The sequence below is a fragment of the Buceros rhinoceros genome, unplaced genomic scaffold, assembly GCF_000710305.1.
Source record: "Buceros rhinoceros silvestris isolate BGI_N320 unplaced genomic scaffold, ASM71030v1 scaffold2395, whole genome shotgun sequence".
Taxonomy (NCBI): domain Eukaryota; kingdom Metazoa; phylum Chordata; class Aves; order Bucerotiformes; family Bucerotidae; genus Buceros; species Buceros rhinoceros.
In genome coordinates, this window is record NW_010414347.1 from 20,078 (window position 1) to 32,290 (window position 12,213).

General features: G+C 40.5%; 1 protein-coding gene across 1 annotated transcript in view; it reads left to right on the plus strand.

The window, feature by feature from the left end:
- LOC104494238 (GPI ethanolamine phosphate transferase 1-like) overlaps positions 1–12,213 on the plus strand; it is a gene marked incomplete at its 3' end in the record, with an annotated part of 27,948 nt that overhangs the window by 13,283 nt on the left and 2,452 nt on the right. The window contains exons 5-7 of the mRNA XM_010137043.1: positions 4,415–4,539; positions 5,765–5,895; positions 9,664–9,780. Coding sequence (XP_010135345.1) covers positions 4,415–4,539; positions 5,765–5,895; positions 9,664–9,780 — 373 coding nt within the window. The remainder of the gene's footprint in view (positions 1–4,414; positions 4,540–5,764; positions 5,896–9,663; positions 9,781–12,213) is intronic.

The window sequence follows — 12,213 nt, forward strand, 5'->3', positions numbered from 1 at the left end:
CTCTGTCCATTAATCGTCTCTTCAGTTACACATCAGTAATTGCTTCACAAACACGAAGCTCGAGGCTGATTGAAACTGAGGTTGCCCTGCTAGCATAACTCAAACAACTCACAGCTATGCTGGTGAGATTATATATAACTAACAATGCCAGTTTGCTGAAAATCTCAATTCTGCTTTCCCTCCTTTTTTTTCCCCTACTTTGAGTTTTATCTCAAATACTTAATGATGTGTCATTTCATTTTATGTTGGACAAAGTGGTCCCTGGATTTCTGCCTTTTTAGGAAGTAAAAGGCACTGAAGTATACTCCCTCTCCACGTGTAGTCAGCAGGTCCCAAGCATGAGGGCCACTTGTGGCTTCCTCTGCCCCCCAAAAATATGGAGATAAAATAGAGAATGAATAACTAATGTTTGAGCTACTAGTGCTGGTAACTTGAAATTGCTTCTTCTCTTAAAAAGCACTAACTATCAATAACTTAGTTGTTCACTCAGGAGATAGTAAACTCTTGACTAGTTTTTACTTATATGGATCAGAAGCAGATTGCTTAAATCATGAGAAAAAAAATATATGATACTTGATAGTCTGATTGTGGTACAAAGTGATCCTTGCCCTTACTTGGGACAGAGAAAATTGAGACTGGATAGGGTTTTTCTCTTCACCTGGGTTAAAACTCAGTAATTTTAATTTCAGTGTGGTAATAGCTTGGAAGTGCCTTGGAGATCCAGATAGGTATGAAGTTGATTGACTGTGTTGGTTTTTTTCTGGTTTTGGGGGCTTTTTTTTTTCCCTAGAAACCTTCAGAATAGTTGAGGGACTGAGTGTAATTTAGTGTGCTGTTGCCCAATGATTCTCATTGCTTAATGAAAGTGTCTTAAGAGACATTCTCAGTCTCTTAAGTAACATTTGCCTAGATCATAGTTTGAGTCTATGCTAAAAAAAGTTAGAGAACAAAATACTGGGAGCCTAGGTTAACTAATGGGGGGAAATAGTCTCATGCATTTCTGGTTTTGTTAAAGTACTTTGTGGAAAACTGTTTTGGAAGACAGAAATCTTTTTCAGAGTAAAATGATGAAAATTAAAGGAACTCAGTCTTGGGGATGAGTCCCAGTAATGGTGTAACCACAATTCATTATGACCGCAGGGTAGGATATGCTCAACATACTCAGTTGCTGCCTTCTGACATAAATTGATGTGTAGGTGCAGATGGCAAACATTTATCTCTTTTTTTCTTTTTTTTTTTCCTTTTCTTCTTTTGAACACAGTACTTCTTTCTTCCTTTGACCCTTTTCTGCTGGAAGAAGGCCAGACCAAGCCTTCAGACTGTCCCTTCTGTACAGGGCGGGGACTGGAGTCCAGAACCGAATGGTGTTAAACTTTGAAGCTCTGCAGCCGGTGCCATGACCTGTTGTTGATTTCTGCTAGTGGATTTCAATACAGATAGCTCTGCTCTAACTAGCAGTGTAACGGCTGAATGATCTATTTTAAATGTGTATATGAGTCTGAATGACTCACGAATATGAGCATGCTCTAGAAAAGGAACCAGGCATGTGTTTATCCTGCCTTTGTTCATTTATTTTACATCTAAAAACTGAAATAACTATTTAAACTCTTGCATCAGCACAAATCAATGCACACTGCTTTAATCTATCAGTTTAATTAAGTTGTCCTGGATTTATCTATGAAGGAGCTTTTTGAAAGGAGAAAGTTTGATTAGCCTTTTTCTCCCTGTACATCCACACAATGAGCAGCAGTTTGTCAGCTCTATTAAAGAACCATGCTTCCATGGAGGGCTCTGTTTGGGAGATCAAATGGTCTCTGAGAACTTACCTTAAACAACTATGGAGTCCATATTTTGTTCAGACAACTGTAAATTGTGTATTTGCTAGGTGTTCTAGGTAGTCTTTTTTCATCTTTGCTTTTTCCCATGCAAGGAGAGAGATGATACTCTCTCCTTGTGAGAGAGTATCCTAAAGATTACACATAGTTGTATCCAAACTTCTCTTGTAATATTTTAATTACAAGAATTACAAGACAATTTTAATTACATTATAATTAACTTTATAGTTTACTGTGAATATTTTAATAGGAAACTTATTACTGATCTTACTAAATTGCGTATCAGTTGTAGCCAGGGCATTATTTATTGTTAGTTGCCACAGTCATAGAAAAAGAAGGTTGGAAGAAAGCTGTAGTGGTCATCGAGTTCAACTCCCTGCATGAAGGAGGTCCAGTTAGAGCAAGTTGTTCAGGCAAATTTTAAGCATTTCCAAGGGCAGAAATCCAACAACCTCTTGAACACCTGTTCCAATATCTGGATACAGTTATGGTTTAAAAAACAGTTTTTTCAAAGTCTCTTTATCTCACTGGAATTTCCCACGTTTCAAACTGTGAGTTTCCCCTTGCCTCATCACAAAGGCCCTCTGAGCAGTCTGGCTCAGTCTTCTCTTCACCCTTCCAGTAGGTGGTTATAGACAGCAATGAGATTTCTCCTTAGCTGCCTTTTCTTTAGACTGGAGAAACTGAGATCTCTCAGCCTCTCTGCTGTTTACTCCCATTCCTGAAACTTCTTGGTGGCATTTGGCCTAAGTATACAAGAGAGTAATGTTAATGAATAAAGCAAATAAACAGGAAACAAACAAAAAACCCACAGAAAGATTTAGCTGACATGATGGTGGCTTGGAAACTAGCGTCGAGTGTGGTATGACTCCAGTTTTGTGAATTCTTAGTACCAAAAAGAGACCTTTAGCATGCTGCAAGGAGATACAAGGATAATGCTGGGCAAAAAGCTGTGCAGCCTCCAGAGCAAGGTGGTGTCCTGATAACAACTTGTGAACTTCTTTTTCAGTAAACCATTTTAAAAATTGTTCCGTGGGATAAAGTTTGCTATTAGCTCTGGGAAAAGACAGCACATCTTAGGTTACACTTGCCCTCCTTTTGTCATCTCATGCTTAATTAGCCAGCAGTTGGGACAGCTCCTCTGGCTGCTGCTGCTCTGGTTACAAGGTGGCTGGGGCTGGGGGTGTGGGGTGGTTTTGGTACACCATGGGGTCACAGCTGGTGGGAGAGGAGAAGCTCAACCCTTGCCTTCCTCATGACAGTTTCTTTTGCTTAATCAGTCTGAAAAATACCTGCCTTCTAATACTGAACTAAACTTTAGGATTTAATTTCAGAGGTTTCATTTTTGTTTTGATATGTTGTTTCCTTTTAATTAAAAAATAAGAAAACAGAGTTATACTGTTATCCTGCAAATTACCGGTGTGATCTGGAAGGCTTCTTCAGTCTGCAGTCAAATACGTGCAGGTGGATGAACCTATGGGGGAAATGGAAATCACCATAAGCTAATTATTGCTACTGAATGTGATCAGATTTTGTTCTTGTATCTTTATTTAAAATATCACTGGACTTTGGTCATGATAGTATTCGGAGAAGAACTGAAGTGGAAAGTGTGCAAATATTAGTCCTTGCAGCTTGTGTGTATTCATGGAGAAAAAAGGTGGAATTGAAGCTGTACTGCTATTACAGGTGTGTGGTGGACCGCTCTGTCCTTTGGTGGCAGAAATGGTTCACTAGCTCTACCCACATTTTCCATGGACTCTTGCATGAACTTTGAAGACACTTCCCTTTATATTAATGTACTGAAAGGTTCTGTGGATGCTCTTTGAACTAAAACCCTACCCAACTTTGTTTCCTTGGTCGGTGCTGTTCCTAAGGAGATGGTGTTGAAATAGCTGTCTGCCTGCATTTTGCATTGTTGTAATATGGTTGGTCTAACACAGAATAGCTGTGTCAGGACTCATTCAATCTGAGGGGAAAATCCCCCCTGGCATCTGCCTCAGGGATGCTTAAGAAGGACATGTGCAAGGCAGCTGTATGTTCTGTAGTTCATGTATTTGCAAAGCATGTCTTGTTTGGTTCTAATTTAGCTTCTGCAAACAAATTGTAGCTTGGTATCTCAGTCCTCTAGGACCTGCTTCCAGAACAAGAGTATTTGAGACCTTTGCTTCCAGCTTGAAATAGATAAATCATGGAAATGTAAAGCCATAAGCGGCGGTCAGGAATGGTTCCTTGTTGTGATTATACAGAAGGCAAAGAAGGGATGTTATGCAGTTGTCTGGTATTTCTGCCTAAAACTCAAAAAAACCCCTACAACAACAAAAAACCAAAACCCACAAAAACCCCCAAAAGACCAACAGACAATCCCTCAACTTGAGGAGTGTTGCCTTAGATAAGCTGAAACTTTGACTGTACTGATGGTAGTTATCCTCCAATATGTAAATTGGGAGGTAATAAATTTTTCTCATTTGTAACTCTAATAACTAGTAGTATTTAGGCATAAACAGTTGTGTTTTAATAGGCTGCCTGTCATCTTTTTCCATTGTGCTCAGATTAGTATCTTAATGGTTTATCCCATACAGAGCTTCTTTAATTCTTCCAGAAGTAATCAAACCTTGTTCTCTGCGCTGAATGAAGAGAAAGTGGTTCTGTTCCTGCATTTGCTAGGCATAGACACAAATGGACATGCTCATCGTCCAAGCTCAAGGTAATTGAGACATTTAAGCATATCTTTCCTATCAATTTTACAAGCATACAGTAACTTTTTAACTGTGCTATGTATCTCGCTTGGAACAGGACTTGTTGGTCTTGAGGGTTTCTACAACAGGTCATATATGTCACAGGACATGTATGTCATTATGTATGTTCTGAATTTTTGGGAGGGGGGATGTTTTTAAGCTATCTCTGTAGACCTTAAGTGACAGATTTTTGCTATATGCAGTGTGCCTGGTTATACTGCTTTACTCAAATCTGGTTTTTAGCAGATGATCTTAGTTATAGTCAACACATAATGTAGAGGCTATGTAGGAGGTTGCAGTTTTAAATATAAAATGGAAAGAGTTCTTGGATTCCCCATGGCTGAAATGATACGGTTGAATTTATAGACAACAGTAAGCTCAGGAATAATGGCTGCCAATTCCAGAATTATGTTTGAGCTTGCGTTAGGACACTTGAACAAAGAGAAGGATTTTGAATAACAGCACTCATCACCAGTTCATCTTGAAGTGCTTTGAATGTAGGATATTATGTCTTTCTCTTGATCTTTACATACAAAATCCTTGGTCGGATGTGTTACATCAGAAGTTCATACTTGGAGTATGTCTCATGTTCTTTTTGTTACGATTTTTTTGAAGATGAAGTTTTAAAATTGACTTAGGTAAATAGAAAAATAGAAACAAATAGAAAATTAATTGGCTGGAAGTTAATCATGGTCACTTTTTCCAAAAATATACAAATGTTTGGTTTAGTCCCTATTCCACAAAACTCTGGGATCTGTGCTGATCCATGAATCATCTCAAAACAGTCCCTGTATGGTCAGATCTTTCTTCGCTGTTTAGTTACTGGTTTAAAATAATTATTGAAACTTAACCATTTAAGGTGTTTGAGTTCTCCAGAATTCCTTAGTTTTGGCATTCTCCCTAACTTGCTTGATAGCTGTGGGTGATCGTAGTCCTCGATCAAGATTTGAAATGTAAGTAAGCATTTGTGTGAAACTGGTTTCAGGAACCCTCAAATGCTCCTGTGGCCATTTAGTATCTCACATAAGAATGAGAGGAGAGATTTTGCCTCTAGGATGCCTTTTGTTAGCTTGAGGTTCTGTAGAGGATAAAGCTGTTGGTAATTAAAGGACTAGGCATTACAACCACGGATAAATTGCCTTATACCAAGTGTGAGAGCCACCTTGAATCTAACAACATTTTTTCCTTGTCTAGGGAATACAAAGAGAATATCAAAACGGTTGATGAGGGTGTGAAAGAAATTGCTTCGATGATTGAGAGTTTCTTTGAAAATGATGGTAAAACTGCATTTATTTTAACTTCTGACCATGGAATGACAGATTGGGGTGAGTCTTTTTAAATGTTAAGTCAGCTGAGTTTATAGGTATCTGGTGTGTGATTAGACCTCTGTCCTATTACAAGTGTAGAGCCCCTGCTTTGATTGGATATCCTGTGTTGCTCATGTATGAAACCATTGGAAATTAGGAAATGGTTAATTGACTGCAGGGGCCCTCATCAGTCCTGTGACAGATGGGTTGTGTGTCTGGACAGAAAAAAAAAATTAACAGGGTAAAGCTGAACTTCCTTGGTGGCTGCTAGTGGGAGAAAAAGACCTGAATATCACCTCTGTCAGAGCCTCCCTGCAGAAAACTAGCCCAAGCAGGTGGAGGTTGTTGTTTGACTGCCAGCTGCAAAGCTGGTGGTCTTACAGCCCATGTGAGGCAGCAATAGTTAGTACTTTGCTCTGAAGCACATGGAAAAGGTGACAAACCTGTCTGGGAGCTGGTGAAAAACTTTTTTTGGGTAGGGTGGCGCTTTTTGCTTATTTTGGCCTTTTAGGCATAACAGAAAGGTGCGATTGCTGTGTGATCTTTCTAGAGGAGGCTGGCACTGAAGAGTTGGGTGGAGCAGCTGAGAGTACAGAAAGGAGAGTGAGGCAGATGGCTCACCAGGCTGGTACCCACAGAAGGTGCGTGCGAAGGGCATGTCTGTAGTGGCCAATTGACTTGAAGCGGTTTTGGCGTAACTGGATTTAACAGCGATACTTTTGAACAAAGGGTACTGCAGGCATGGTCTTGGCAAAATTCAGTGTCTTATTTTGTCCTAAACTTTTCAAGTAGAAGGGATGCACACTTTTTCTGTCATCAGAGATGACAAAAGTATCTGCACATTTATTCAAAACCAGCCTAATTATCTCATTTGCAAAATAGTCTGGTTTGAATTTTAGTTACTGTTGAGCTGACTGCCACTGCAATATCATTTTCATTTTGGCGTGTGTTTTGTTTATTTCAAGTAATCATTTCATAATTTTTTGTAAGGGAGGTGTGCATATATATATGCACATATATGGTCATGGGGACCTCAGGAGGTCCAGCCACCTACTCAGAGCAGTATCAGCTTTGGGATCAGACACAGTTCCTTGGTTTTTATCCAGCAGGACCTTTGAAACCTCAAAGGACAGAGCCTGTGCAACCCCTTAGGGCAGCCTGCTCCTCTGCTTGCCTGCCTTCATGGAGTGGAAAAGGTTTTCTCTATCTGCACTCCGAACTTCCTTTGTTTGAACTTAGCCTTCTCTCTCTCATCCTCCCACCATGCAACACAGTGAGACCTGGTTCCATCCTCTCTTAAACCACCTCACAGCAGGGTACAGGCAGGTTCCTCTGGTAAATCCTTCCCAAAGCCATTTGTTCTTCAGGCTGAAGAAGTCCCTGTCCCTGGGCCCCTCTTCACAGGACAAGTGCTCCTCTGATCAATTTGGGGGCCCTCCACTGAGCTCATTCCAGATGGCTGATGTCTTTTCTGCACTGGAGGGGCCCAAAAGTGGATCCAGTGTCTAGAAGTTGTCTCACAAGTACTGCGTAGAGGAGGATAATCCCTTCCCTGGACCATGCTCCTGTTAACACAGCCCAGGGAGCTGTTGGTCTTCCTTGCTGCCAGACCATGCTGCTGGGGTGTTGTCATCATGTACTGGATCCTTTGAAGGGGTAATAAAAGGTTACTCCTGTAAGTCTTCAGGCTTTGAGAACCACTGGTCTGTCATAGACTTCTGACATTTTTGTTTTGTTTTGTTTTGAAGAAAAAGCTTGATATTCTTCCAGAAACATTAATAACTTTGAAGCTGACTTCAGTGAGCCCAAGAGCAAACAGAGATGATGCTTAGGCCCATAGTCAGTGGTCTGAAGGCTAGTTCAAGAGCTTTTTTGTTTGAATTTGTAGTATCAGCAACTGCTGCAGGCTTTCGGAGATTATTTTCAGAATGGGATGTACACCAGTTTTAAAACTTAAAAATTAAAACTTAAAAGGGCAGGGAGACCCATTAGCGAAAACATGTTCTGAACTTGACATAATGAAAGAAACTGTGGTTGTTGGCAAAGACCAATAAAATCACTTGCTTTCTCAGTCTGACTCCATGATTTAGCTTTAAGCTGATCTGAGATGAAACTGCTGACCACCAACATAGGTAGTCCCACACCCACCCTCACCTTGGTCACTTGTCCCTGCTACCATCCTGGCCCAAATACTACTGTGTGATACGCTGGACCAGAGAACAGAAAACAACTGCACCCATTCCCTTCTTTTCCCCTGAAAAGGTGCATTTGGAGGGTGCTAAGGGGTGTAACAGGAAACTGAACCATCGGAAAATAAAATTTCCACCCCCCCCCCCACTTTTTTTAACCCGAATCACGCTAAAACTTGGGGTGCTAAGGGGTGTAACAGGAAACTGAACCATCGGAAAATAAAATTTCCACCCCCCCCCCCACTTATTATAACCCGAATCAGGCTGAAACTTGGTTCTCATTACATGGGAGAGGGTGGATACAGCTGCCTCTCTCAGCTCTATCTGCTTTAAAATATTCATGGAGGCAGAGTCTCAGTAAAATACTGATAGAGCTGATGGCTTGGCTACAATGAAAGTTCACCAAAAATTGCACTTTCCTCCTGCAGTAGAAAGAAATAACTGATGGAGAACGGAGGAAGCTCTCTCTCCACCTGCTCTTCTCTCAAGCTCTGCAAAGAAGAGCAGTTGTTGCTGCTCTTGAGTCCAGAGAGTACCTTCCAAGGGATTTCTGAAGATCGTAAATCTTGTTCCCAGAGCTGTGTGTTCTTAGGCTTTGAGCTTTTTAAAGAAAGCAAAGCTGGCTCTTCAGCTCGGCTGTAGTGATTGTACAGCCTCAATGCTATTACCAATTTCATACCCTATTCTGGTTTCCCTTTTTTTTTAAAAAAAAAGCTGTGCTTTAAACAGGTTGTTATTCTCAGTCCTTTGTAGTTATTAAAATATATACGCACACACAGAGGGAAGTGTGTGTGTCTATGCAAATGCAAGAAAATTGTATGATCTTGTAGACCATGCAGTGACCTGCAGAGTTTGTATAACACTGTCATTCCCTTTGAGATCGGGTTATCTCACTGTGGTACCTCACCCACTGACCTCAGTGACCGGTGTTTCTTTCAAGCTTGTGTGACTTCTGCTTCAGTGTGATGTCATAGTTTTAAAGCTTCCTCCTTTTGGTGGCTGATGCCTTTGTTTGGAGGGAATTAATTTCCCTGGGGAAGGAAGTGATGTTTTATCCGTTTTTAGGGAGTGTGGTTTTAAACCCTTAAAAATGAACTTGTATCACTGGAGAAAGGGTGACAGTTGCAATGCACATTATCTCTTGGTTTTGAAATGGAAATCTAGTCCTTATTTGGGACCAGAGATGAGTTCTGTGTGATTTTTTGGGGCACCTGCCTAATTTTACTCAAATCAACTATCCCTGGATGCTCAGGATAGGCACATGCACATGTTTTGAGCAGGTAACTCCTCTACACCTTGAGGTTTTTAGATATTTTGGCTTTAGTTTCTGTATGTTAACAGTTTGGGGTTTTTAATATATCAGGTTTTGTCTTTATAGGCTTGATATAAGTGGTACCAATTTCCTAACTTGAATTTAGCCTGTATTGTCCGTGGCATAAAAATAAGATATGAAGCTGGAATAGATTCTCTGTGACAGGATTTTAGTATGGTATACTGTAACAAGAACTTAGTACATGTGTGTGTACCTAGAGGTTTTGTTTGGTTTTTTTACCACGTGTCTTAAAGTTTACTCTTCTTTTGGTTTGGTGTATCTTAGGATCCCATGGAGCTGGCCATCCCTCAGAAACTTTAACACCACTGATTGTTTGGGGTGCTGGGGTGAATTATCCTCAGAAAGTCACATCCCAGTTCTTTGAAGACAATTTTTTGAAAGGTAGGTGAAATATAAAACTTGAAGTGCAAGATTTTGGTAGAAAGGGAGGTGTTTAATCATCATACCCGTTGATCTTCACTGTATTCTGTTTCATGACAGTAAACATGACTTGCTTTTTGTGGTGAGGAGAGAAATGGTGACAGGGCATGCCTGTAGAGGATATTGAAAAATTGGGTAGATAATAAATAGGGGAGGCAGTTTTCTTTTCTAATCATGAAATTGAAGAATTTCTTTTTTTGGGTACAGGAGACTATTCACACTTCTAAAACTTATTTCCAGAGGAGACTTAATTCTTAGGAAGACTCCTGGAGGTTAAAAGCTGTTTTTACACAAACATGGGAAGTTGACATGTCTTAAGATCCTTTTCTAGCTTCACAGTACAACCCTGGGGACTTTCTAGGAGCTGTCCTGTCTCACTCGCATCCCTGTAGAAATGTAGACAGTCTTTCTGAATGAAAAACTGGGACTCTTTGCTGTCATTTTCCCCCTTTTTGTGATTCATTTAAGAGTAAATTTTTTTTTAAATAATTTGTCTTTAATGTTTCAAATATATAACATAATAAATACTAGCTTACTGAAGTATCAGTGGATTTCTAGAACCATGTGTGATTAAACTGTGCAAGCTCTTTCTTTCACGTGCCCCATTCTTGTAGCCTACTGTTTCTTAAGATGTCTTGAATCTCTCAGGTTGTTACTCACGATCAATGAGGTAATGACTTTCTATTTCATTGGATTGTTTGTCAAGCTGCATTAGAGAAGAGAAAATGGGCAAAAATTACTTCAGCACTGAGGTTTTAACCCCGCCCTGCTCTTGAGAAGGTGTTTGGTAACAGATTAAACAAACAGGACTGCTCAGGTACAGACCACACTGACATTTTGCTATTTGTGATTAACTGCTGCTATAAAACTATGATTTCTCTGATAAAGTGGAAAGTGAGTTGTAGAATGAAAAATAGAGACTAGAGAAAAACGACCTGATTTGGTGTCTATGATGGCCGATCTGCTAGACTTCGGAGGGTTGCACTGTAATTGTTGATTTTTACAGCTGTCAGTTTCCTTAATTCACACCAGTTTTAGTACAAACCTCAGTGTTTATCTTTGAGTAATGATGAAAATGATGTGAGGGCATTTCAAGAAAGATGAGTATTGAGCTGTCTTCCAGGTACACAACAGGGAAAGCTTTTTGGCTGTCGTCGTTGGGAACTGTGTATTTTCATAAAGGAGGGAATGTGTCTGCACCCTGCTGTGCCTGCTTCACGTTTTCCTTCTGATGGTTTATAAAAACTCCAAACCTGCAACCAGACAAAAAAAACCCCAAACAGCCCAAAGCAAACATCAGAAACTCCTCCCTTTGTTCTGGATTGCTCTGCGCTTTCCAGCTGTTAGCATGTTATTGGTCTGTTTAGACACTATCTTTACACGTTCCTAATTGTCAGGGTTATTCTCTATTGGAGATTTGAATCTCTGTGAGAACTCTTTGGAGTTTGAATATCTATTTGAGTAATAAGTGTTTTCTTAAAAAGTGAGTGTTCTCTCTGTGGTAGTACTTTATAGCTTCTAGCAGGTTGTGTACCTTAAAAGTAAAGCAAAAATTGTTGTTGAAGTGGAACTTGGCACTTTCACAGGTACATACAGTTCAGCTACTCCATTAAGTTACAATCCCAGATATTTTCACAAAGCTAACGTATGAAAGAAAAAATGCTTAAAAGAGATCTCTTGAAAAGTTCTTTGATTTTGCCTGGCCTTTCCTGTTCCATACAAATGCAGCTGAGACTGTGTGCAGGAGAGGAGAGCGTTTTCAAGACTGCTGCACCACAGGTGTCTGGCGCTTATTTGTGATTGTGAGCACCAGTGTTCAAATTCTTGTGTCTGTTGACAATTGTCCTACTTTCTCTGAGATAAGAGTTCATGGAAACAGTGAAGTATTTCTAATGCTGACAAACATCTTATGCTCTGTTCACTGCAAGCAGGCTGTAGGCAGCTCAGTGAATCGGCTCTCTTCCCATCATTGCCGTTGAGGGTTGATATCCCCAAAGGCAGTGCCAACAAGCAGGAGAACTTAGTCTGTCCAATTTCTTGTGGAAAGATTAATGCACTCTTTAGATGTCTGGAAGGGCACAGTATTTGCTCTGGGCTGACAGCCTTCTCCTCATCTGTCCCTTCACCTGTGCTCTGCCTTCCCTCAGGCCTGGCCCTGCAATTGTCTTGGAAAGCCTTGTGATGGCAGCCCTGCATCCTGTGGGTGTCACGTAGTATTACCCATTTGGATGTTGGCTTGACCCTTCCTCAGAAAAGAAGAGAATTCAGGGCTGCTCTCTGGCTCTTCAGCGCAGGCCCTGCCAAGTGGCACGTTCAGAGAAGCTTGTGAGCCACAGCCTTCTGCAGCAGAAGGATACGGGGTGGTTGTTTTCATCTATACATATCCCTGTGTTG